Consider the following 27,832-nt stretch of genomic DNA (forward strand, 5'->3'; position numbering starts at 1 on the left):
CTTTCTCTTTCTTTCTTTCGACAGGCAGAGTGGACAGTGAGAGAGAGAGAGAAAGGTCTTCCTTTGCTGTTGGTTCACCCTCCAATGGCCGCCGCGGCTGGCACACTGCACTGATCCAATGGCAGGAGCCAGGTGCTTTTCCTGGTCTCCCATGGGTTGCAGGGCCCAAGCACTTGGGCCATCATCCTCCACTGCACTCCCGGGCCACAGCAGAGAGCTGGCCTGGAAGAGGGGCAACCGGGACAGAATCTGGCGCCCCGACCGGGACTAGAATCCGGTGTGCCGGCGCCGCAAGGCAGAGGATTAGCCTATTGAGCCGCGGCGCTGGCCTTTTATTTCATTTTTTATGGAAGCACCCTCTGATATACATCATGGAAAGCTACCAATACAAAATCTCCTCAAGAAATGAATTTTTAAAATGCTCATTTTCATTTCATTCCTTCAAAGTATCTTGACTCCTTTTTCTCCAACAAGGAACAACAAAAACCCAGTAATTCGCTATAGAAGTGTTTGAGTACATACAAACAAACAGCTGTTAGGTTATGCAAAGTGGTTTTTTTTTTGTCCTCATTCTAGCATTCTGAGGCAAAAGGCTCTTTGTCATGTAATTTAGGGTCGGTAAAATTTTATTTTTCATGTACTTTCAAATCTGTTTATGGCTTTGAATTCACTTTGACTTGTTAACAGGATACCCTCTAAAGAGGTATTCATTTGTGGGTGGATAAAATGACCTGTGTCATGCATTGCAAAAAAATTTTGTGATTTGTAGTTCTATGGACAAGTAATCCCAGTGAACTAAGCCATCACAGCCCGTATAAGATAAAGTAATTCGGCTCATAAACTTTAAAGTCTTCCTCATGTCCCCTGGAACGGAAGCCACCAAATTATAGGATTTAAGATGAAGTTTAGCAGGTTCAGGCACATAAATTTGTCCTTTATTTGGCAACAGCGCTTTAACACAAGGGCTGTAAGAGGTACAGATTCTGGAGTCTCAGTAGCCGAACCCACTCATCTTCCCAAAACCTTGAGAACCGCACCCAGCTCCGCACCACACCAAAGGGAGGGAGAGATCAGAGAGGCGGGGCCTCCCCGGAGAGAAGATGGCGCCTGCGCGACACTCTGGGCTGCGCCGGTCACGACTCGGTGTCCGGAAGTCCTCCGGCCCTCGCCTTAAGGAAGCGGAAGTAAAGGGGCGGCCGGCAGCTTGGCTGTAGCTCTACGAGTCCGGCTCCTGAGCCGAACCGCGGGAAAGGCGCGTGTCGGCCTCTCACTGGTGCAGCCCTGGCCGCGGCTGCCGCTGCCGTCCCGCCCCGCCCAGGTGTTGTCGCAGACGCTGCAGGGGAAGAAGCGCCGCCCGGGATGGGCTGCGAGGGGGCCGCGAGCGGCACGTGTGTCGCGGTTGCGCGGCGGGTGACAGGTATCCCGAGCGGGCACGGGGAGGCCGCGTGCCCCGGGAGAGGGTCTCTGGGGTGAGACGACTCTGTGCCCCGGTCACCTTGAGCTTCCACCCCTCCGGTGACTCAGTTTCCCCTCCGGTCTCCGCGAGCGCCGGAGGTAGCCGTCAGTGTGGTCTCCCGGGCAAGCTGTGTCTTTGGCGGGGGTGGCCGCGGGCTCCCCTCAGCCCCGGGTGTCCCAGTGCCGGAGGTGGCGGGGGAAGTGCCCTCGCACGAATTTGGACCAGCCCGGCCGCTAGTAGGTAGAGAACCAGCACTTTAAAGGACCCTGTTTGGAGAAAGACTTGGCTCCTTTTATAGGTTTCCAGTTTCCCGTCGCTGCATTCGGGTGATGCGTTGTTGGTTGTCATTTTCATTTACCACTAGGATCTGTTGGCGGGGAATGGGATGATCCGGTTTCACTTTTGGTTGTGGGACGATCTGCGTACTTCGCCAATAAGTTGTGCTGTGAGCAGTTGTGGTTCCTTGGCCAAAAATCTCTGGCTTGTTTAGCGTTCCTTGCCGGCTTTCAGAAGGAGCATATTTTGTGCATTTGAAGTCTTTGGGGCTTGTGCCTTGCTGTTGTTACATTGTTTTGGAAACGTTGCCAGTCAGTTTAGTACAAAGTGCCCACTTGAAAATATCTCCTACACTTGGAAGCGTTTGAAGACATTTTAAATAGCCATTTGACAACACCACAGAACTTAGGTGATTGTAACGTTTTCACTTGGCTTCCTTTTGATACATTCAGCTGAAACTTTCCATTAAAGGAATGAATGTAATATCCGTAGAGTAGCACTGCATCTTTAACTTGAGGGGAACACACTGAACTCTGGGGGGGGGGGGGATGCTATTGGAACTTTTCTGCAGTCATCTGTGGTCATTTTCATATCAACTGTCTTGTAACTACTTTTAACCGAAGTTAGATTTATGTGGTTCACAGCAAATGGCTTTGCTAGTAAGTGTAAGGGTATATTATGTTGAATTATTAGAGGAGTTAATTTATTTCTCAAAAAAGGCGCTTTCTAATACGTTTTCCTAGCTGTGGGTATGCATGTGGAAACTTGGATGGCCATCTACAGACATGCAGTTTGCAAGCTGTTTTTGAGAATGTTAACTACAGCCTTACATTTAAATATGGAAGGAGAAACAGTTGGTGATGACTTAGAATTTTTATGCCTGCTCTAGTTTCCAAAAAAAGTGAAAAAGTATTTGACATACGTAATTTGTGTTAATATTCTGGATACCTTCTTGTAGATAAATGAGCAAGACATAGTGTTTTAATTTCAGCATACCAAGATCTTACAGAGAGCTGATACATTTGGGCCTAGAACTAAAGAGTGTTTTTGGTTTATTCCACGGTGCCTGGGCATTGCGCCTCTGATCACGCAATGCCACATGGCACATTCTGATAGATGTTATTACTCAGACTACGTCAGGGCCACTAGGGTTGGAGCGATCAGGGAGGTCTCCAAATGAAAGCATCCTCAAATGAAAGACCTCTTCTGAGACCGATGTCTGTCTCTAGACAGCCTCTTCCTCTGGAACTACCTGGGAAACCAGGAATGTAGGGTCAGGGTGGCAAAGCTCTTCTTTAACGTGTGGTATTCTCCCATTCTCATCTCTAGTGGTGCTGTACCTCCTAGAACACACAGTCTCTTTTTAGAACAGTCCACAGGGACCTCTGGGTTAGTCACAGGTACGTAGGTTTTCACTCTTACCCTTTTGACAGTCCTGGCCTTTTTGTGATGAATTTAACCCTTGGTGCCACACTCCTTCCTTTGAGTTTTCTTTCATTCATCCCTTAATGAATGAAACCTGTGTCTGTTTATTTTGTTATGAGCGCCTCCTCTGTTTCAGGCATTATGCTAGGCATGGTGACCATGACAGATGAAACACTTTGCTTACTCACATTCAATCCCCCAAACCAACCTAGGTGTAGTTCTTTCAGGCTGTCTTCTTTGGCCCTGGACTCAGGTCCACTCCCTTGGTTTCAGATTGAAACTGTTCCTCTCTCAGCCATCTGTGTCCTAAGGACTTGGCCCATAGATGAGCCTTGACTTTGCCTTGATTCTCACAGTCAAGCAGTTTGCTCAGCCTGAGTCTGCACAGATGAATTCTTACCTCTTCTACTGGAGAATGGAGGGAGACAGTATGTCTTGTAGAACTTTAAAAAGAGGGAGGCATAAGTTCCAAGCATTGCTGTGTCACTTGCCCCATGTGCCCAAGGTACAAGCCTCTCCAAACACTTCATTTTCTTATTTTTCAAGTGGAGATGACAGTGTTTCATCCAGTCACGCAGCACATTTACAGAGAATGGCCTGTGTGCCAGGCTGCTGGTCACTGGTGAATAGAGCAGACGTGGTTACCGCCCTCAGGAGCTTCCGTCCCCTGGGCTTTTGTAGGAAAGGACTCGATAACTTGGTACATGGAGAGCACCTACCATGATGCTTAGCTCAGAGTCCCTGCTCAGTAAATGCTAAAGTTGTCTCAAGGGACTTTTGTTGTGCTGTGCACTCCCTCACCACTCACTGTGTGCTGTCTGCCTAGGGTAATTGTGCAGTGGTGTCTGACTTATCATCAGGAATCACCACTTTCTAGGGATTGTACACCTATCCCCTTTTGGGACAAATGGCAAATGTAGCTGGTAGCCCAACACTGCTTGAACACAGTTTGTATGCTCCATGTCCAATTTAGAAACCCAGTGACTTTTGGGAGGATTTGATTTTTCTTCCTATCCATAGGGGATAGATTTTTAAGGCATATTTTCAAGGCTATGTAATAGCAATGATGTGTCATTTAATAACTTAGAAGACAGTTATTTTTCATTTGATAAATGATACAATTTTTACTGCAACGAAGTCTGAGTTAGTGCTTGGCACTTTACAAAGTGATTTTTAAGTTCTCTGTGATTTTTATGTACCCTATGTGGTAGATACTGTTATTTTATATTCAGAGTGATTTTTATATACCCCGTGTGGCAGGTACTGTCATTCCTAACTTGTAGTCTGGGAGATTAAGGACCTGGGAAGTTAGGTACCCTGCTTGTGGTTACACTGCCAGCCAGCAGCAAACTCAGGAATTGGACACAGCTCCCCAAAAAAGAAAAGATTTTTTCTTTTTACCGGTGTGTTTTTGAATCACACAGAGCAGGTTTTTGAGGGTGTCTGTGTGTAGACCTAAGAGAGTTCTTGAGTGGTCTGAAGTTGAGCGTTCACAAATGTTTGGGTCTTAAGTTGCTCCTCTTTGGGAAATTGTCAGTAACTTTACTAAGTCCTGAAAGGAGCCTGTTTTTCCTCCTCCCTTAGCCAGGAATCAATGCTAGCATGCTTCATTCTCAAAAGTTCTAGCTTGATTAGCTCTTATTTTCAGTGCACTTTTTTTTAATGTGTGTATTCTTTTGTTTCTGCAGTCTCTCTGTAGCAAAGTTTACAAATGCTGGTTTAAAACATACTTCAGAGTATATTTACAGATGGGATGTTCATAATAAATTTGTTTTGTTTTGTTTTGAAGAAGCTCATAGACCTGAACTTAAAACTCTTTAAAAAGCTGCTTTGCTGTTTGTTATAACTTATTTTGCTTTTTGGCATTGTTCTTTGGAGCTATTGTGTGTTATGTGGGCTAAGAGGTTAGCACATGATTATGCTTTTTGTAAAAAGAAGATATTAAACAGCTCTGCCAGCATAGCCCTTCTCCCTCAATGATGGATTTTATAACTGTATTGGGGAGTGTTCAGAAGCCCAGAGATAATGGTTCAGTGCTTTCCACATAGTCAGTTACCTCTTCTGGTTTCCACTCAAATGAGTGGGCCTTAGATGTCGATTTTTAAATAGCTCAAGGGGAAGTCTGATTAGACTTCTTTCTGTTAGGCAGACTTTTATTTTGTTGTTGTTTTTAAGATATATTTATTTATTTATTTGAAAGGAACAGAGAGAGAGGGAGAGAGAAATATCTTAGATATCTTCCGTCTGCTGGTTCACTCCCCAGATGGCTGCAAAGGATCCGGACCCAGGAGCTAGGAGCTTCTTCTGGGTCTCCCATGTGGATACAGGGGTCCAAGCACTTGGGCCATCTTCTGCTGTTTTCCCAGGCACATTAGCAGGGAGCTGGATCTGAAGTAGAACAGTTGGGACTCCAACTGGCACCCATATGGGATGCTGGCACTGCAGGCGACAGCTTTATCTGCTATACCACAGTGCTGGCCCCAGGCCAACTTCTGGGGTGAAAAAAGTAGAGAAATCTGCAGCTAGTGTCCTTTTTCTGAAATGGTCTGGATGCCATTTGCAAGGATCTCAGTGTGCTCAGAGAGGCTGATGCTGATTCTTTGGCCATACCGCTTTACTGTTGACACAGGCTTTCAGAACCATCTTTTTAAAGAAATTAACATGTTGAATTTATTTGAAAGAGCACTCCCATCTGCAGGCTTACTCTTCTAATGCCTATGATGACTGGAGCTGGGCCAAGCTGAAATTGGGAGCCGGGAATGCAATCCAGGTCTCCCATGTGTTTGGCAGGGACCTAATCACTTGAGCCATCACCACTGCCTCTCAGAATGCATATTAGCAGGAAGTGAAGGTCAGGAACTGGAGCAGGGAATGGAACTTAGGAACTCTGATATGAGACATGGCATTCTCATTGGTGTTGTAACTGCTAGGCCAAACGCCCATTGCTGTAGAATCCACCTTTGAGTTACAGTTACATCCGAGACCCATTGTTATCAATTTCCTTGGACTGCCATACTGAAGTACCCCAAACAGGGTGACTTAGAATGGAAATTTACTAACACATTTCTGAGGGCTGGAAGTTCTAAATCAAGATGTGGCAGGACCATGTTTCTTCAGAAATTTTAGGTCAAGACTTGCCTCTTGCAGCCTCTGCCAGCCGGCATTTCCTAGCTTGCAGCTTAATTTCAGTGTCTTTGTCACTCTTCACCTGCTTGTTCTCCCATGGTTATGTGCAATCTGTGTGCCACCAACAGAGTTTGTCTGTAGCGTGGAGGCCCCAGGAAATGAAGTAGATCCTCTGTGGGAAGGAACGTAACTTGCTCCAGCCTCTGGTTATGTGTGGGTCACTCAGCAGATATCTGTTAACTATCTAGCTATGAAGTGTGGTTCAAAAGGTTTTGTTTTGGAGCAAGAAAACTTTGAAATCTGTACATATGAGGGGTCTTCAAAAAGTTTATGAGAAATGCATACATGAAGAAAACTGCCTGGATTTCAAAAATATTTTGCACCTGAATAAACTTATCTTTGAATTCCATTTTTTATAAAGATTTATTTTATTTATTTGAAAGACAGAGCTACAGAGAGAGGTAACGACAGAGAGAGAGGTCTTCCATCTGCTGGTTCCCTCTCCAGATGGCTGTAATGGTTGAAGCTGCACCGATCCAAAGCCAGGAGCCAGGAACTTCTGGGTCTCCCATGTGGGTGTGTGGGCCCAAGGACTTGAGCCATCTTCTGCTATCCAAGGCCATAGCAGAGAGCTGGATCGGAAGAGGAGCAGCTGGGACTAGAACCGGCGCCCACATGGGATGCCAGCGCTTCAGGCCTGGGATTTAACCCGCTGCTCCAGCCCTGAATTCCATTTTTTATGAATTCTTCCAAGTGCCCTTTTATTTCAAAGCATTTGCTTCTTAACTTTAATGTTATTTTGTGTCTCTAAGTATTAAGATTGTTATTTTCTGTCTGCACATATTCACATTTTAATGTTACCTTGTTCCAAAACTCTTTCTTTTTAGGGGCTTGCTATAAAATGGGACTCCTGATTGTGCTTACTGGACTGTGGTTGTTCTCTGCAGTAAAGGCAGATTCAAAAGCCGTTACGACCTCTCTGACCACAAAGTGGTTTTCCACCCCATTGTTGTTAGAAGCCAGGTAAGACCTTTCCCCCCTTTCACACGTGTGAGTGTAAATGTAGACTCTTGTAGTGACTGTAGGGAGTGAGATGATCAGCACTAAATGCATTCAGATCCCTTTCAGTGGATGTGGTGTGTTCTCCAAAGGCTATTAGGGCATGCAATCTGTCTTTCATAAGGAGAGAGCTGTGTTGATTCATTGAGCTATTTAGGAACTTATTGAGACAAATATATTGTGTTGATTCAATTATGTTGTCTTCTGGGAAGGCTGTGTATGTAGTAACGAGGGAACGAGGGAAGAGAGTTGTAGTTACAAAAAGTTTTCTACTTATTTGAAGAAAGTTCTTTTTTTTTTTTTTTTTTTAAAGACTTACTTATTCATTTGAAAGTCAGAGTTACACAGAGAGAGGAGAGGCAGAGAGAGAGGTCCTCCATCCACTGGTCCACTCCCCAACTGGCCTCATGGCTGGAGCTGTACCAATCTAAAGCCAGGAGTCTCCTTCAGGTCTTCCATGAGGGTGCAGGGGCCCAAGGACTTGGGCCATCCTCCAGTGCTCTCCCAGGCCATAAGAGAGCTGGATTGGAAGGACTTGAACCAGCGCCCACATGGGATTATGGCACTGCAGGTTGCGGCCTCACCCGCCACGCCACAGCGCCAGCCCTTGAAGAAAGTTTTAAGAAGTGTTCAGTGAGGGGAAGAGAAGGGCTTGACAAGGTGAGAGAGAGAGGATGTGCTCCTGCTGAGAACTTGGAAGAAGATCCAAGAAAAGAAAGTACAGGGGGAAGCTGAGGAAAGACAGGTTTGTATTCTGTCCTGAGATGTTCATGTTCTACATTTTAACATCTCCAAAGTCAGGATGCATTTCCAATCATATCAAGAAGTTATCTTACAATTAGAAGTGATAGAATTTTTCATAAAACAAAGATATTTTAAAATCAATAAAATACAATGTAGTTAATAATTTCCTGGGAAATTTTATATTCCAACTATGCTTTTTAGCAAGTGTTTGTAATAGAAATATGTCTATTTGCAGCCAATTTTATGTCTTTCAAATAATATATAATTAGGACTGATAGAAAATCTTTCCAAAGAATGAATGAGGTGTATTGAAAAGTAAGCACTTGGTAAGTTTCAGTATTTGATAGTGCTAGAAATTTCCATCATCACTGAGACTCTTCAGTTAACTTTGTGGTTTACCTTGTTCTTCAACTCAGAAGCTGTCTTGTAATGTTTTCTCCTTAATCCCTCATATAATGCTCATGAGGAGTTTTGTTATGCTGATTGTGTACGAGTAGTTACACCTCCTATGAAAAAACCTCTTAGCCTGTAATTGCTAACAGGATTCATGGGGAAGCTGGCCTTGACTTTCTCAGGAGCCTGACTTTCCTCCATCATTTCTGTGTGCCTTGCTTTTCTCAGCAGTGAAATGCCAACAAAACCAAAACCAAAACCAAAACAAACCCCAAGCCAAAACTCAAAAACTCACTATAGACATTGCATGGAGATATTATAGTAACTACTTTGATAAATGGGTTGAACTCCTCCAGTGTCAGAACTTTATTAGATACAGAGTAGTCAGAAAAGTGAAACAACTGAAATCCTAGACTGCCTGAGCCAGTTCTAATGACTGAGCGTTTCCTTTTTGCTAATCTCCTGTTAGATGATTTGTCTAGAGTACATCTAAGTCATCAAGACTTACCATCTATCATTTTCTGAAGAATTTTGTGCAGTTAACTGCCGTAGATGGGTTGTGATATTCTGCTTCACATTCTTAGCAGACTGACTTTTCCTTATTCTCACTTTTATTTACACTACTAATTGGTTATTTGTACATTGTCCTAAAAGATTCTTGTGGCATACATCTGTGGACTTGGGAGAAAGTATGTTCAAATGTCAGCTTTTCTTACTCTACCTCTCCAGTTTCTTTGCTCACTGTAGAGTGGAAGGGGTCTACAGTAGACCCCTGTTATCCACAGTGTCACTTTCTACACTTTCAGTTACCTGTGGCCAACCCTGTTGTTAGAAAATATTAAACGGAAAATTCCATAGATGATTCATATGTTTTAAATAACTTTCATTAGAATATATTGTCATAAATGTTCTTTTTTGCTGTTAATTATTATGGTTACGATTATGATTTTTTTTTTAATTTTTTTTGACAGGCAGAGTGGACAGTGAGAGAGAGAGACAGAGAGAAAGGACTTCCTTTTTTGCTGTTGGTTCACCCTCCAATGGCCGCCGTGGCCCGTGCACTGTGGCCGGCGCATTGCGCTGATCCGAAGGCAGGAGCCAGGTGCTTTTCCTGGTCTCCCATACGGGTGCAGGGCCCAAGGACTTGGGCCATCCTCCACTGCACTCCCGGGCCACAGCAGAGAGCTGGCCTGGAAGAGGAGCAACCGGGACAGAATCCGGCACCCCGACCGGGACTAGAACCTGGTGTGCCGGCGCCGCAAGGCGGAGGATTAGCCTATTGAGCCACGGCGCCGGCCTTACGATTATTATGAATCTGTAGATTAAACTTTATCATAGGGATATGTGTATAGGAAGAAACATGGTATATATAGAATGGGGTACCTTCATCCATGGACCATCCCCTGTGGCTGGAAGAGTGGTTGTAGTGTTCCCTTCACTTATTTCTCCATCACAGACATTTCCTTTTCATGATATTTCTGGTTATTTGCCTTTTGGGGTCCCTATTTTCAGACCTTTTCTCCATGGCTGTTCATGTACAGTTTGCTGAGGTACTGGGATATGTAGGCAAGTCAGTCACAAGCTCTGCTTATTTGAAAGCACATTGCATTTGTCGCCAGTGCTAGCTGAGGCCACTGACCTGCCCTGCCGTGTCCATGGCAGACCCTGCTGATGCCTCACTGCACTCTGTCCACATGAGGACAAAGGGTCAGAGGGTCTTTCTACACATCCAGTCATGCGGCTCCCATGCTTCCTTTGGCCTTCTTTGTTTCTAGCACCTAGGGACTAAAGTAGTACTGTTTTTTTTTTTTTTTTTAAGATTTTATTTTTATTTATTTATTTGAGAGGTAGAGTTATAGACAGTGAGAGGGAGAGACAGAGAGAAATGTCTTTCATCTGCTGGTTCACTCCCCAAATGGCCGCAATGGCCGGAGCTGCACTGATCTGAAGCCAGGAGCCAGGACTTCTAGGTCTCCCACGTGGGTGCAGGGGCTCAAGTATGTGGGCCATTTTCTACTGCTTTCCCATGCCATAGCAGAGAGCTGGATTGGAAGAGGAGCAGCCAGGACTTGAACCAGCATGCATATGGGGTGCCGGTGCTACAGGTGGAGGATTAACTTACTGCACTACAGTGCTGGCCCAATGTTTTTAGATTTTTATTTGTGAGGGATGATAGTTTTTGATTGTCTGTGATGTGATGTTTATATCTGATTCATGTAAAAGCCTGGATTTGTTGTTTTTTGACAGGCAGAGTGGACAGTGAGAGAGACAGAGAGAAAGGTCTTCCTTTACCGTTGGTTCACCCTCCAAAGGCTGCTGTGGCCAGCGCACAGCGCTGATCCAAAGCCAGGAGCCAGGTACTTATCCTGGTCTCCCATGGGGTGCAGGGCCCAAGCACTTGGGCCATCCTCCACTGCACTCCCTGGCCACAGCAGAGAGCTGGCCTGGAAGAGGGGCAACCGGGACAGGATCCGGCGCCCCAACCGGGACTAGAACCCGGTGTGCCAGCGCCGCAGGTGGAGGATTAGCCTAGTGAGTTGCGGCGCCGCCCCTGGATTTGTTTTGAGTAGCTATAGTTACTAACAGAAATATTATGTTAATATGTATTTTAAAGATTTATTTATTTATTTGAATATCAGAGTTACATAGAGAGAGGAGATGCAGGGAGAGAAAGAGGTTTTCCATCCTCTGGTTCACTCCCCAGATGGCCACTACGGCAGGAGCTGTGCCGATCTGAAGCCAGGAGCCAGGAGCTTCCTCAGTGTCTCCCACGTGTGTGCAGGGGCCTAAGGACTTGGGCGATCTTCTGCTTCTTTCCCAGGCCACAGCATAGAGCTGGATTGGAAGTGGGGCAGCCAGGGCTTGAACTGCCCCCAAAAGGAATGCTGGAATTGCAGGCAGTGGCTTTACCCACTACGCCACAGCGCTGGCCCTGTTAATACGTTTTAAAATCAAAACCAATAATCAATTATTGAGTTTCAGATACTGTAATGGGCCAATATGCAACTTGATAGAGGTATAGGTCATTGAGACTTGAATTTACATCCCAGCTTTTTCACATGAATCTGTGCCCTTAATCAAGTTCATCATGTCTCTGAATTGCAATTCCTTAATTCAGAAAACATTTATAATTCAGGTGGCTGTGAGGATTTGAGGGCCTGAGTGAATATGCCTGGCATAGTTTAGTGACTATGGTATAAGTTGATCTGCCTTAAATATTCTCTTCCCGTTCCCATCAAGTCCTGTAGTAAAGGAAGACCAATTCTGAGCTTCCAGAAAGCAAGTTGACCACCAGATTTGACTATCTTGTGTACATTTAGGTTTTATGTAGTTTTTTCTTTTGTCTCATAGATTCAAAACTTTTCATTATGCCATTTGGAATCTTTCATAAGTGAAGAGAATGGTACAATGTATTCTCCCTGAATATATCACCTACTTTTAGCAATTGTGAATTCAAGTCCAGTGACCACCATCATTACCCGCTCTGGAATGTTTGAAAGTAAATCCAGGGGCCAGCACTGTGTTGCAGGTTGATCCTCTGCCTGCAGCACTGGCATCCCATACGGGCACGAGTTCTAGTCCTGGCTGCTCTTCTTCCAATCCAGTGCTCTGCTATTGGCCTGGGAAGCAGTAGAAGTTGGCCCAAGTGCTTGGGCCCCTGCACCCCCATAGGAAACCTGGAATAAGCTCCTGGCTTTGGATCGGCCCAGCTCCAGTTGTTGCTGCCATTTGGGGAGTGAACCAATGTATGGAAGACCTTTTTCTCTGTCTCTCCTTCTCACTGTCAGTAACTTTACCTTTCAAAGAAATAAATTAAATCCTTAAAAAAAAAAAAAAAGAAAGTAAATCCAAGATCTCGTATCATTTCACTTCTTGACTGGAATATTTTAAAGCAAATCTTCAAAATTTTATCTGTAAGGCCATAAATTTTTTTACTCGATGGAATAAGTGTGAGAAGCTAAAACACAATATAAATATACAAACAAGCTTCAATATACTATTTTAAAAAATGAACAGCACTCCATTCAGAAGTTTATATTCTCTTCTTCCCTGGATTATTTCACTGGATATAATAATTAATTTTCTTATTACTATTCCAAGTTTAGACCTCTAAGACTTTTGTATTAGTGGAGTGAAAAAAATGTGTTTCTAGAAGTTTTTCTGTAATTATGTGAAAACCATGTGCTTATTTGCATATGGCCTTTACCATATGACCTAAGTGAGTCATTCTCACCACCGCAATTGATGTATGTGTTTTCTGCCCTACTCTGCCAGCTTATCCTACAGATGGGGCTTTAGTTCATGAATCTGGTGTTTATTTGCCTGTCATGACCTATCTGTCTTAGTACCTGTTTCCTTAGACTGTATTCTAAGGTTAGTGTGGTGTCTGTGTCAGTTACTAGGTACCCTAGAAAAATACTCTCTGAAGGAGGTGCTGAGTAATTTATTACATTATGATAATGGGAATTTTCAGAAACCTATTTTTAGAGAAGTTATGCATTACCAGGAAATGTTTCTTATTTTTCCCATATTTCTGTGTCTAGCTGTGGAGTAGAGTGACAGTTGTACAGCCCAGTGTTGACAAGTAATGGGAAAATCTTCCTTTGGCTAGGTAAGCTGAGACCCAGATCTGTAGCTTGTTTTTAGACAGTCAGCAGTCACCAATACAATTCATAGCACGGAGAAGATCATCAGTTTACACAAATAATTCAACTACATACATTTTCTTTTAGAGGTTTTAGACTCTTGAATAAAAGGGAATTTAGAATAGCCTTTATTTTAGATTAATAGTGTAAAGTTGAAAAAGAACACTAAGATGGCAGTAAGTTCTTAGATCTGATATTGTTAGATCAGTGCTGATTTTAAACTAATATTTGGTGATCTTGAAAATTGGAATTTATGAATGTTAAAGATTGTAATGTGCTGCATTTACTTTCTATTACTGACAGTATTTTTGCCAATGAGATTTGATAAACTTTCTTTATATTGGGACTTGCCTGTTTTACTGTATTTTTATTATTTTCAGGTCTCTTTTAAGAAATAGCTATCAGAGCTAGTAAGTGAATACATTATTAAGCTAATAAGTTAATATCTAATAAGTTAAAGTTTTTTATCATGAACAAGATAGATATAATACATTCTTGTGTATAATATGTATTATAAATTAAAGCCCAACCATAGGCATTTGGAACCTTTAAAACCTATTTTTACTCTCTTTAGAAATAGAGTTGATATTGAAAGCTTTTATACAGTTGTATAATTTCTGACATTTTTTCCTTTTCTCCCAGTGAGTTTTTAGCAGAAGACAGTCAAGAGAAATTTTGGAATTTTGTAGAAGCCAGTCAAAATATTCGATCATCAGATCATCACGGTAACATTGAAGTAGATTCTTCTTTGGCTTTGGTGTCTGGGAAAATCATAGAAAAAAAACAACAACCAGTCTCTTTTATAGTATGTGTGGCATGGCAATTAATGGAAAACATTTTAATCTTTAATGACTACAGTGGTAATAGTAGCCAGGAAGAGCCAACACAACCCAAATGATTTTTTTTGAAACTATGTAAAATTCTGACTGTATAACCTTTAGTTATTTTCGCGGTTTTTGTTCTCTTATGTTCTTTTATTAAAGTGCTATGTGAATATTTTGTGGAAGTACATTTCATTTTAAATCATTTAGTATTAACTTAATAACCATCTGATTTGATCTGTTCTTTGTTTTGTTGTGAACTAATGACACGACTGATCCATTACTTGTAAGTTGTTATTAAGTTAGTGCCTTCCATAATGTTCTCCAGTATTCCTGCCAGCCACTTACAACTTGAGTGTGAGGGCATCAAATTAATGTTTTCTGTGTCATTCTTTTATACTTTGCTTTCATAGATATTTTCTAACTTAATAATGTATACGGTGTGAACATTAATAGTTAATGATACCGATATATGAGTATAAGGTATACATCCTTATTGAAGAGAGAATATTTGAAAATTGTATGACTGCGGTTAATCTTAACACAGTTGACTAACATTTTAATGTTAGAAAAATAATTTGGGGGGCCGGCACCGTGGCTCACTTGGTTAATCCTCTGCCTGCGGTGCCAGCATCCCATATGGGTGCCGGGTTCTAGTCCCAGCTGCCCCTCTTCCAGTCCAGCTCTCTGCTGTGACCTGGGAGTGCACTAGAGGATGGCCCAAGTGCTTGAGACCCTGTACCTGCATGGGAGACCAGGAGGAAGCACCTGGCTCCTGGCTTTGGATTGGCGCAGCACCAGCCATGGCGGCCATTCGGGGAGTGAACCAACAGAAGAAAGACCTTTCTCTCTGTCTCTCTCTCTCTCTAATTCTACCTGTCAAAAAAAAAAAATTACTTCTTTCTCTCTGGCGCTCTCTCTCTAAATAAAATTAAAAAAGAAAAAAAAATAATTTATTAAAAAATCATGTAAGGCCTGTGCCATGGCTCACTAGGCTAATCCTCTGCCTATGGCACCGGCACCCCAGGTTCTAGTCCCGGTCGGGGCGCCGGATTCTGTCCTGGTTGCTCCTCTTCCAGTCCAACTCTCTGCTGTGGCCCGGGAGTGCAGTGGAGGATGGCCCAAGTCCTTGGGCCCTGCACCCACATGGGAGACTAGGAGAAGCACCTGGCTCCTGGCTCCAGATCAGTGCGGTGCCATCAGCGGCCATTGAGGAGTGAACCAATGGCAAAGGAAGAGCTTTCTGTCTTTCTCACTGTCCACTCTGCCTGTCAAAAAAAAAAAAAAAAATCATGAGAATCTGCTTTTTCCCTTAAAATACATAAAGGCTTTGAAAAAGCACATGTGAGTTTTAGTTCTCTAATTTAAATTAGAGTCAGGTTATCAAAAAATCATTTTGCTTTGAAGATTTCATAGGACAGATTTATCAAAATGGGTTTTATAATGAAATTTGAATTGTGGTATTTAAAATGAATTGTCTTCAATATAAATGATACATGTCCTTGGTTAAAGTTATGGCAGTATAAATTGTTAGAAGTGATCTTTTTTTTTTTTTTTTTTTTTTTTTTGTAACCAGAACATTTATTGCTTGACTAATTGTTGAAATTCTCAAGATGAACTGGATGCTGCAACAGCTGCCCTCTTGGGTTTAGGTGTTGTTCCTTCACGGAATCCATGCCTGAATCTGCGGTATACAATTTTTAGGTGCCTCATCCGAACAGTCCCAGTGGTATTTCGCCTTTTAGCCTTGGCACTCCAGTTATACTTTCTCTTGCGCTTGGCAGGGTAGCCGCATTTGCCACAGGTCGACTTCTGAAGGTGGTAGGCCTTAGAGCCGCAGCGGCGGCACAGCGTGTGCGTCTTGTTGCGACGCTTTCCAAACGATGACGTCCCCTTCGTCATCTCGCTTCTGCAGCCGAGACCAAAAAAAAGCAGAAGTGATCATTAAAGTATATTAAATGCAGCCAGCGCCGTGGCTCACTAGGCTAATCCTCTGCCTTGCGGCGCTGGCACACCGAGTTCTAGTCCCTGTTGGGGTGCCGGATTCTGTCCCAGTTGCCCCTCTTCCAGGCCAGCTCTCTGCTGTGGCCCTGGAGTGCAGTGGAGGATGGCCCAAGTGCTTGGGCCCTGCACCCCATGGGAGACCAGGAGAAGCACCTGGCTCCTGCCATCGGATCAGCACGCTGCGCTGCGTGCTGGCTGCGGCGGCCATTAGAGGGTGAACCAACAGCAAAAGGAAGACCTTTCTCTCTGTCTCTCTCACTGTCCACTCTGCCTGTCAAAACAAAACAAAACAAAACAAAACAAAACGTATATTAAATGCTTTTTTCTTTGCAATATTATTCATATTCCTACAACTCAAAGATTGACACCATTAACTTTCTGGCAGCATTTTAAGGTATGAGAATACCTCAAAAAGTTTGTGGAAAATGGAATTAAAGGATAAATTTATTTTGATGAAAAGTTTTTGAAATCCATATATATGAAGTATCTCAAAAGTTCAAGAAAAATATGTATTATGAAAAAACTACACAGAAATTTCAAAAAAATTTTTGCACCAAAATAAACTTTCCTTTTAATTCTATTATTCCACATATTCTTTGAAATACTTCTGTATATTTATTTCTGGTCTTTTTTTCCATGTAGAAGATGCCAATACAGTATAAAACCTTTTATGTTTTTTAAAGCATTAGTATTTTTCTTTTTAAAATTAAATATTTTGGGGTTTTTTTTGGATGGATGTTTGATTCAGAAGTCAAAAATCTGTTCTCTTCCTGCCCTTGTTTCTTCCATTTTCCCCTTGCTTTTTATCCCATTTAAAATCAATTTTTAGCCTTCTGTGATTTTTATGATATATACACACATTTGTCTTCATACATTTCTTTTTTTTTAAGATTTATTTATTTATTTGAAAGTCAGATTTATACAAAAAGAGGAGGAGAGGTAGAGAGAGAGAGAGAGAGTGAGTCAGTCTTCCATCCAATGGTTTACTCCCCAGTTGGCTGCCATGGCCGGAGCTGTGCTGATCTGAAGCCAGGAGCCAGGAGCTTCTTCCGGGTCTCGCATGTGGGTGCAGGGGTCCAAGGACTTGGGCCATCTTTACTGCTTTCCCAGGCCATAGCAGAGAGCTGGATCGGAAATGGAAGTGTTGGGTTTTGAACTAGCACCCATATGGGATGGCAGCATTCAGGCCATAGCGCCGGCCCCATGTCTTCTTACATTTCATTCTACTAGTAAAAAAATGATAGCTTTCTATTTACATTGTTTTGTACCTTGTGATGCCGTCCATTTATTTTGGAATTTTTTCATAATGATACATAGAATTTTTTTCTCTCAAATAATTTGATCTAACTTTTTGTTTAAATGCTTTTCCTCAGGCTTTAAATCTTCCTCAATATCCTCTAATACTCCCTACTTCATTCATTACACTGCTCAAGTGTTTTTGTTGTTGCTTGATAGATAACATAGACTTGATACTGAGGATATAAAGATAAGGAAACCAGATAGAGCCTCTGCCTGTTGGAGGAGACCCAGAGTCTAGCTGAGGGATGGACAGTGAATAAATAACTTAGTCAACAACGGGATAAATAAAATGATAAAATAAAATAGAAGAGTCGGAGCCTGCGGGAGAGATCAGGCCGGCTGCCCTGAATAGTTGGTTTCACAGCTACTTTCTTCTGGAGGAAATAGATGGAAGTCAGGTCATCCAGGTCATCAGCAAAGTAGCCGTCTGGGGGAGAGAGTGGTTTGAGCTAAGTGGGGAAGACTGAGAGAGTCCACTAAATTGTGTACTCCAGGGAATTTGAAGCATTTGATAACAGCTCAGTTTACTACACTGGTAAGATTTTGCCATCACGTATCTTTGTAACACATAGCTTTATACTTTATGATCTATTTCATTTGGCTATCTCTAGTCATGTACAGTTATTTTGATTAATGTTTCTCTTTGACAGGTACTGATTATTCCTATTATCAGGCAGTATTGGAAGCTGCATTTCAATTTCTGTCACCTCTTCAGCAGAATTTGTTGAAATTTTGTCTATCTCTGCGTTCTTACTCAGCCACAATTCAAGCCTTCCAACAGGTAAGTCCAGTACCTCCAGAGAACAGTATTTTGTAGCGAGTATGACTTGATGATGAGATAAATTACAGCTGTCCTGTGATAGAATTAACAGAACTGGAACTTTCTGGCCTGAAATTTTTTGGGATCTATGATTGTATTAAAATAATAAGCAAAATTGATATTGGGCCTTCAAGTTATATATTTATAAAAATATAATTTGCCTTTTTTTTTAAGATTTATTATTTATTTATTTGAAAGTCAGTTATACAGAGAGAGAAAGAGAGGCAGAGAGAGAGAGAGAGAGAGAGAGATCTTCCATCTGCTGGTTTACTCCCCAGTTGACCACAATCGCTGGATCTGCACTGATCCGAAGCCAGAAGCCTGGAGCTTCCTCCAGGTCTTCCCATGCTGGTGCAGGGGCCCAAGGACTTGGGCCATCTTCTGCTTTCTCAGGCTGTAGCAGAGAGCTGGATTGAATGTGGAGCAGCCGGGACTTGAACCAGTGCCCATACGAGATACCAGCCCTGCAGGTGGCGGCTTTGCCTGCTACACCACAGTGCTGGTCACAGCCTTTATTTTAATTTGAGAGAAAGAGAATATCCACACAAAATAGAGACAGAGGTTATTTACGTGACACAACCTGGGAAGTATAATTTTGCCAAGCCAGTGAGCGTACATCTGATCACAGCCTGTAGCTCTAAAATCAGTTCACACAGGAAATATAGGAGCTAAGAAATGTTAAACAACGCTATAGAGATGCCGTCAGGAAAATCCAGAATGCGGGAAATTTTCTTAAAATTTTAATTGAATCATAGTGATTGTATCTATTTATGGGGGCAAGTTTGGCATTTCAGTACAATGTATGTAATGTGTAATGAACAGATCAGGGTAATTAGCATTTCTAACACCTCAGACATTTATCATTTCTTTGTGTTGCAAACATCCAAAATCCTGTGTGCTGGCTGTTTTGAAATATACAATAGTTAACCATGATTGTCCTGTTGTGCCATGTAGAACATTAGGAGTTAGAAAATGTGAGACATTTATAGGAACACGATCTGATTTCTTCAATAAATAAGAGACTTTAAAAATGTGTCTGCTTAGTGCAATGTGAATTGCATTTTTGTGTTTGAATCCTGTGAAAATTGTGTTTGAATCCTTTGAAAGACAAAAACAGAAGAGACAAAGATGGTATATTGACTGGATATTTGATATAAAGAAATGTTAGTAAAGCCATTTTTATTACATAATAAAACATACAGAAAATCACTCACAGCATGCATATAGAATAATGACTATTATAAAGGGAGCACCCTTGTAACTTTACCTAGGTGGGAAGTCAGACTTAGCCAGGCGCTCTAGAATCTCCCATGTCTTCTTTCATAGTCTGCTTTTGCCCTCCAAAAGGTGCTACTGTCTCAGCTCCTGTTGGAGTGACCCATTATACTCCTGTACCATGCACAAAAGGACGTCGCTATCCATTATTTAGGTCTTGCCCAGTTTAAAAAAGTTGGTAATTTTTCATTAATCTTTTTTTAAATAATGATTTATTTATATATTTGAAAGACAGAGTTATAGAGAGGCAGAGTCAGGGAGAGAGAGAAATCTTACTTCTGCTAGTTCATTCCCCAAATGGCCACAATGGCTGGAGCTGGGCCGATCCTAAGTCAGGAGCTTCTTCCGAGTTTCCCATGTGGGTGCAGGGGCCCAAGGACTTCGGCCATCTTCTGCTGCTTTCCCAGGCCATAGCAGAGAGCTGGATCAGAAGTGGAGCAGCTGGGACTCAAACTGGTGCCCATATGGGATGTCAGCACCTCAAGCAGCGGCTTTACCTGCTGTGCCACAGAGTGGCCCCAGTTTTTCATTCATCTTTTAATTTACAAGCTTTCTTTCCATCCCCTTCTTCTGTTTTATGACTTGGACTTTGCATTGTAGATTTTTTTCACTGTATTTTCTTGATCACATATTTTTTTTAAAGATATATTTATTTATTTGAAAGTCTGATTTACAGAGAGGCAGAAGTAGAGAGAAAAAGAGGTCTTCCAACTGCTGGTTCACTCCCCAAATGGCTGCAATGGCCAGATCTGGGCTGATACGAAGCCAGGAGCCAGGAGCTTCTTCTGGGTCTCTCACATGGGTACAAGGGTCCAAGCACTTGGGCCATCTTTACTGCTTTCCCAGGCCAAAGCAGAGAGCTGGATTGGAAGAGGAGCAGCCAGGACTAGAACTGGCACCCATATTTGATGCTGTACTTCAAGCGGCAGCTTTACCTGCTATGCCACAATGCCGGCCCCAATCACATATTCTTGATGCTGTTCAACTTATTCTTTTTTTTTTTTTTTTTTTTTTTTTTGACAGGCAGAGTGGACAGTGAGAGAGAGAGACAGAGAGAGAAAGGTCTTCCTTTTGCCGTTGGTTCACTCTCCAATGGCCGCCGCTGCAGCCGGCGCACCGCGCTGATCCTGGCAGGAGCCAGGAGCCAGGTGCTTTTCCTGGTCTCCCATGGGGTGCAGGGCCCAAGCACCTGGGCCATCCTCCACTGCACTCCCTGGCCATAGCAGAGAGCTGGCCTGGAAGAGGGGCAACCGGGACAGAATCTGGCGCCCCAACCGGGACTAGAACCCGGTGTGCCGGCGCCGCAAGGTGGAGGATTAGCCTATTGAGCCACGGCGCCGGCTCAACTTATTCTTCTATCTTCTGTTTTCTGCAGATTGGTGGCTGGATCTGGAGGCTTGATCAGAATTGAGTCTGAATAGATCAGAATAGATCTATTGTTTGGTTTTTGTTGTTAAGCTCTTTAAGCTCTAGGAGTTCTTTCTATGTTCTGGATATTTTGATTTTTAAATGTTTATTCATTTGTTTTATGTATTGGAGAGCAGAGACAGAGAATGAGAGATTTTCCATCTGCTGATTCACTTCCCAGATGTCCACAGTAGCTGGGGTTGGGCCAGGCTGATGTCAGGAGCAGGGTACTCAATCCTGGTCTCCCACATTGATGTCAAGAACCCGAGTACTTGAGTTATCCTTCTAAGAGTTATGTATATACTTGTGTGTGTGTGTATAGTAAATAAAAGTAAATAAATAAAAGATTTATTTATTTGAAAGAGTTACATAGTGAGGGAGTGATACAGCACACATATGCAAGCAAGCAAGCTTCCATCTGCTGATCACTCCCCAATTGGCCATAATGGCCAGGGCTTGCCAGGCCAAAGCTAGGAGCTTCATCTGGGTCTCCCACATGAGTGGCAGGGGCCCAAACACTTGGGTCATTCTCTGCTGCTTTTCCCAGGCCACCAGCAGGGAGCTGGATTGGAGGTGGGGAAGTTCTATTGATTCAGCTTTTATATTTAGGTTTGTGATCCATTTTGAATTAATTGTTATATATGGTGTAAGATAAGGATACACCTTCATTCTTTTACATTTGGATAACCAGTGTTTCCAGCAGCATTTATCGAAAGGACTATGTATTCCCCTTTGAGTGATTTTGCCATCCTTGCTGAAAATCATTTTGCCATGTTTGTGAGAATTTATTTCTGGGCTTTCTATTCTAATCCATTAGTGTTTTTGTCTGTATTTAACACTGATATCACACTGTTTGATTGGTGTAGCTTTGTACTAAGTTTGGAAATCAGGAAATTTAAGGTCCTCCAATGAGTTCTTTTGATGCTACTCTGGTAGTCTTTGTGTCCTTGCTATCTGGTATGTTAAGCTTCAAGCTCATTTTGTGTACCTCAGATCCTAGATTTACAATTAGCCATTTCTCTGTGAGGTTCATTCATTTGTGTGTGTGTGTGTGTGATGGTATTTTAAGGACGTAATCTAGGCACTAGGGATGTTCATTACTAATGAGTTGGTCATTGTTCGTAGGCCCTTTAAGTGGGCAGAGATGGGAGGTAACTGCACTTGTATCCTAAGATAAAATATGTAACATTGTAAGGATAATACACTTTGTGAGCTTATACAGACATTTCTACTTCCAGCTTGGGACTACTTTGCAACATCTTTAGTGCTTTTCTTTCACACGGAGAATCCTAATTCTCAAGGATATAAGGGATGATCTAACCAGATTGTCTTATGATTCTGATTTGCTTTATCCACAGTACATTCTCAGTAGTCTCAGTAATAATACTTAATGCTGTTTCACCAATTACATTTACTGGAATTGGTTAAAATTGTTTCTTTTGCCTAGTGATCCTCATTCTTCCCCCTCCCAGTTTAAAGAAATAAATATTCTGCCCAACTGGAACAGAAGTTTCGTGTGGTACTGACTTCCCTTTAGCCATCCTTTCATCGTAGTTTTAGAGGTAATGCAGTTCTTTTTTGCTCACCACCACTCCTGCACAATGTCCGTGGTTGACTTTCCTGATGCATCCTCTGGTAGATTCTTTAGGAAGAGTTCATGGGAATAATATTTCCTCACTTTTGCCTATTTATGTAAGAGTTCCTGTGTGTCCTTTATACTTGCAAGTTGGGATACAGAATCTTGGTTCCTATTTTCTTTCCTTGACTATATTAAATACATTGCATTTTCTTTCAGCATAATGTTGCCTTCCAGAAACTATGATGATACTCCTTTTATATCCTTTAAAAGTCTCTTGTTCTTTTTGTCTAGAAACATGGAAGATTTTTCTTTCAAGTCATAATTTATCAGAATATAGTGTGGTGCTGATTGTCTTATGCTAGTATCCTCAGGTAGGCAGTATATCCTTTTAGTAAAGAGGTTCGGGTACAGGCCTTGACTCAGTGTTTCAGGTTGGAATGCCCACATCCCATATCAGAATGCCTGGTTTGAGATTACTGCCTGGGAGGCAGCAGATGAAGGCTAAGTATTTGGGTCCCTGTCATCCATGTGGGAGACCTGGATGGAGTACTGGGCTCCTGGCTTTGGTTTGGCCTAACCCTGGCTGTTGTGGGTGTTTGGAGGAGTGAGCTAGCAGATGGAAGATCTCTCTCTTGGTATCTTTTGTTTCAGGAATGTTTTCTTGTTTTTTATTTTTTTTTTTTAAACCATTTCTCAGTTTTTAATTCTGACTAGGTAATCTTTTATGTTTTAGATTATCTCTTTAATGCATTGTAACTTGTTTGAGGTAGTAGGTTACCTTTTTTTGATCTATCTTCTGGCTGTATATTCCTGATTGTCTATGCCTTTACTGTCCAATATGGTAGCTACTAGCTGTGTGTGGCTATTTAAATATAAATCAATTAAATTAATTGAAGTAAAGAGCTACCCCTTCAGTTTTACTAGTAACGTTTCAAGTGCTCAGTAGGCACAGGTGTCACATAGCTACCAGATGAAGATTTTATCACTGCAGTAATCTCTCTTGCATAGGGATCGTCTATTATGAGTCTTACTCTATTCCTTGTTCTCTTATTGTAGCTTTGTAGAGTATTTGACATAGAGACTTCTGTTCATTTTGATGTAAAGTTAGTTTTCCTTGTATTTTAGAGGTTGGCATGGCTCCCTCTTCTGTTTATTTGGTGTATCTTACATTTTGAGGTTTACTTACCCTATTCTGTCCTGCACTTTTGTTTTCTGTGTGTCTCTCTCTATCTTTGTCCTATTCAAGTTTTAGTTTGCTCTCAGCAGTTGCTTCTTATAGAGAAAGGAGTTCTGGCTTATGAGTTTTTTGTTTATTTTTTATGATTTCCTTTTTATTTATTTGAAAGGCAGAGTTAGAGGAAGAGAGATAGATACACACACGCGTGTGTACGCGCACACACACACACCTCTTCCATCCACTGGTGCACTCCCTAAATGGCTACAATGGAGCCTGGAGCTTCTTCTGGGTCTCCAACATTGGTGGCAGAGGACAAAGCACTTGGGCCATCTTCTGCTGCTTTCCCAGGAGCATTAACAGGGAACTGGATTGGAAGTGGAGCAGCCAGGTCTCAAACTGGTGCCCATAGGGGATGCGTGCGTTGAAGGTAGAGGCTTAACCTGCTGTGCCATAGCGTCAGCCCCAGCCTTGTGAGTTTTGAGAGTTCAGAGTTGCCAAACTGCTCCTGCCCCTTTAAACTTCACAATGGATGCCTGGTGTTCAGCTAATGTTGGAGTGAACAGAATCCATTGGCTCACCATACTTTCCAATGAAAACCTGTTGGTTAGGTTTTCTGGTTCTCAGGGTTATCGGCTGTTGTTTTCTATGCTTCCCTCTGCATGCCTGCTTGTCAGTGTTTTGTGTGAGAGGGACTGTTTCCATCAAGTTTCGTCAGAAATGCTCTCTGTGTTGGCCCTGAATCAAGACCAGCAGTTCGCTGAGGCTGTTGGTTTCAAGCAGGAGCCTAAAGAAATGTCTTTCTATGGTCTGTTGACCATTTCAGAACTTATGTAATGGTCAATTCATTGGGAAGAAACACCAAAAAAAAAGAAAAAGAGCCAGAAGTGGTGTCTGTGAGTTTTTGAGTTTTCTTTCCGGCTGCTGTTTTCATGGGGGAACTTGGGAAGGTTGGAAAACTCTGCTGCCAGTTGCCACCTTTGCTGAGTTCTTTTGATTTTTAAGTAAAGTGTGATAATTGCATATTAAAAAATACCCTTTAATGCTACAGACTTAAACATTACAAGTAGTAAGAAGTTATTTGAGATTTGTTTCAAAATGATTAGATGGAGTGTAGTGGGAAGATAGATGAAGTAAGATCAGCCATGCATTGATAATTATTTTACTGGGTAATGCATTCATGGGGTTTATGGTATAGTTCTTTTTACTGTGGGTACTTTTCTGAAACAAAAAATATGAAGAATGTCAAGGGAAGTTTCAATATCAATTTCCATAGCATACTTTCCAATTCTCCCTCATCTTTTAATTATGTGTATTTCATATGTACAAAGAAAAGGACATCTTGATTTTGATAGGTTCATAAATAACATCAATACATGTATAAATATGCTTGCCTTTATGTCCGTTCTTTATTTCATCACATTATACTTGGTCTTCTCAAAGTGCCTCTCATTAACACTCCAAATTGACTTGTCTCTTTATTTCTTGGTGTTAATGCATTTAACTCCACATATAAACTCACTTCCCATTCAGCCTTTTCCTTGACTGTCTTACTGTGTACCTTATTAATTTTACTTTTCTGTCTATACTTTTTTTTTAGGCCTAGTTGTTTTTTACGATTCTGTGTAATTCTTGCTATTTCAGTGAGGGGCTTCAAGTTAATTTTCTGATTGTACTTCAATAGGGCTGAGCGTAGTTACACCTTGGCACTTAGAACTGACATTTGTAAGCTAAAGTTTCCATAAAGGACATCTTGTATTCTCTAGATTTCTTTTATTATTTTCTTAGAATCTAGAACTTGATCTAGATAGATCTAGAACTTAGATAGAATCTAGAACTTCTCTTTATGGGATAAATTCAGCACCTAGCCAATGGGTAGGATATTTGGTAGATGTTAGTTTTTTTTATTTATTGCTTTTATTTTATTATGATCTACTCACCTATTTAGAATATATATGTCTTTATCTCATCTTTGGATAGAAATTATAAAAATGTGTCTTGTGTCTTATGTGACAGATAGCAGCTGATGAGCTTCCATCAGAAGGATGTAGTTCCTTTTTTTCAGTGCAAGGAAAGAAGACTTGTGATTTCGATGCCCTTGAGACTCTTCTACTAACAGCGTCTGAAAGGTAGACTGTGTGTTTATTTTTCATGATTTCCTTATGCCTCTTCTCTGTTAAGCACACCTTCTCATTTTTCTCATGTGTCTTATAGGCTATGGGTGTAAGTGGTTTAGAATGTGGACTCTGGAACCAAATAGAGTAGATTTGAATCTCAGCTCCATCACTTAAAGTAGGAAAATTCCTTTTCCTCATCTCATTTCAGAATGGAGGTAATAAGAGCATTTAATATTATGGCTGTTACTTAGTAACAACTGAGAAATTACATAGGCCTTGTCATTAGCTTTGGAAGGAATATGGTGTGTATTAAAGCCACTGCCTGAAGTGATGAGATTAATTGTAATGATCTCTGAAGATATTAGTTTCAGGCCAGAAGACCTTTTAAATGATAATCGCAAGCCTCATTTTAATACTGAATTGTTAATTAATGTGTCTACATGTTTTGCCTAAAGGTAGACTGCCTGTGGTGGACAACTATGATAGGCACTTATTTTGCTTCTTGCTGGATCAACAACTCATCTGTACCTCCAGTGCTGTTATAAATATAATGACCATGATTTGTCTGTAGTGTTGGTTTGCTCTTTCAGAAACACGAATGCCTTTTAGGTGGTATAGATCTTTAGGGATATTGTCTGTCCAGCACGTGTCCTTTGCTCATGAAAAGGCATTAATTAAAAAAAAAATAAAAAAGAAAAGAAAGGGCATCAGTGCTTCTTACTCAGAGTGAAACCAAAAACACACTGTTCTAGTTGTCTCAGGGTCAGGGTGTGGACATTTGAGAATGGCTTTATGGACAAGAGATGATCTTTTGGGATAAACAAAAGTGATAGCATTGTGATTCTTTAAAAGACATTGTTTAATTTGCTACAGCAATAATGCTGACCTTTATAAGGAAAAAAGTGATAGCATCTCCTCTTCTGAGAGGTGGTAACTACTTTTAATGATTTGGCATATTTCCTTTTAGACTTTTTTCTATGGTTTGAAATTTCTAAAAGTAGGTGAGTTTATTCTTAGAAGAGGCATCTTTTCATTTAGTATGTGTAGGTGTACTTCATTGTGTTGAACACATGTGTAATAACTTATGTAAGAATGTCTCATAATGTGTGTTTTTTTAGACTTATTTATTTGAAAGGCAGAATTACAGAGAGGCAGAGGCCGAGAGTGAGAGTGAGAGAGAGAGAGAGAGAGAGAGAGGTCTTCCATCCTCTGATTCACTCCTCAAATGGCCTCAACGGCTGGAGCTGAGCTGATCTGGAGCCAGAAGCTTCTTCAAAGTCTTCCATGCAGGTGCAGGGGCCCAAACACTTGGGCCATCTTCTGATGTTTTCTCAGGCCACAGCAGAGAGTTGGATTGGAAGTAGAGCAGCCAGGACTTGAACCAGCACCCATATGGGATGCTGGCACTGCAGGGGGTAGCTTTACCTGCTATACCACAGGGCTGGCGGCCCCTCGTAATGTGTTCCTTACTGATGATTTATTAAAATGTTTCTTTTCTCCTCTTCCTCACTCCTCCATCCTGCTTCTTTCTCATTTTTTTTAAATTTTTTGCTATTGCAGTAAGGCTTTAGTGAGCACTTTTATTCATGTCTTTGAATATTTATTACAGTAGAGATTGGTAGATTGTGAAGTCTGTGCCTTAAGGTATGTTTATATTTTGAATTAATTAAGCCTCAAGAAGTTTTTTTGTTTTTTGAGGAGTTTTAAAATTTATGAGGAAACCTGAAATGTTAAATCCATTAACAGGAATATCATAGTAGTAAAAGTGATAGTGGGAGGAGACCTAACTGTAATGGGCAAGTTATAAAGTTATCCTCTGCTTTTTGTATTATTTGTGCTTATGTTTTCCAGTGAAAGGATAATCACATTCTATTTATCTGGGAGAAAATAAGTAAACAAAAATATTAGTACTTCTATTTGATGTGAATTTTCTCTGGCTCTCTTTTTTCTTCTCTAGGAAGTGGTAACAATTATTAATTAAAATCTGCATTTTATAGTTATTACATGTATTTATTTAATATATTTTTAAGATCATGAACAGATACAAAGGGATTTCACAAAATTTGTAGAATTGCAATGAAAAGATCAGTAATTTTGGCACCAAAAGTTTTGGAATTCACAGGCGTTTGTTTCATAATACGCTTTTCTGTGAATTTTCTGAAGCCCATATGTAAGATATACCTGTCTGTATTACTAAGTGTAACCTACTTA

The 27,832-nt window shown here is 41.4% G+C and overlaps 1 protein-coding gene, 1 non-coding gene and 1 pseudogene across 4 annotated transcripts in view; 2 read left to right on the forward strand and 1 right to left on the reverse strand.

Moving 5' to 3' along the window:
- Positions 1-1,172: 1,172 nt before the first annotated feature.
- Positions 1,173-27,832, forward strand: part of UGGT1 (UDP-glucose glycoprotein glucosyltransferase 1) — a 115,407-nt gene continuing 88,747 nt past the window's right edge. For 2 of the 3 annotated variants that reach the window (XM_070071037.1, XM_070071038.1), the window contains exons 1-5: positions 1,173-1,417; positions 7,171-7,306; positions 13,768-13,850; positions 17,900-18,030; positions 25,521-25,633. In XM_070071037.1, the coding sequence (XP_069927138.1) occupies positions 1,360-1,417; positions 7,171-7,306; positions 13,768-13,850; positions 17,900-18,030; positions 25,521-25,633 (521 nt within the window). In that variant the 5' untranslated portion in view covers positions 1,173-1,359. Of the gene's footprint in view, positions 1,418-3,061; positions 3,133-7,170; positions 7,307-13,767; positions 13,851-17,899; positions 18,031-25,520; positions 25,634-27,832 lie in introns of all 3 variants that reach the window. The other variant, XM_070071039.1, reaches the window with a different exon arrangement.
- Positions 15,484-15,878, reverse strand: LOC138849012 (large ribosomal subunit protein eL37 pseudogene; annotated as a pseudogene).
- Positions 24,237-24,368, forward strand: LOC127491913 (small nucleolar RNA SNORA2/SNORA34 family). The gene has a single exon (XR_007920840.1). It is a non-coding gene; the product is annotated as a small nucleolar RNA SNORA2/SNORA34 family (small nucleolar RNA).

Source organism: Oryctolagus cuniculus, chromosome 3 (genome assembly GCF_964237555.1).
Source record: "Oryctolagus cuniculus chromosome 3, mOryCun1.1, whole genome shotgun sequence".
In the NCBI taxonomy this organism is placed as follows: Eukaryota; Metazoa; Chordata; class Mammalia; order Lagomorpha; family Leporidae; genus Oryctolagus; species Oryctolagus cuniculus.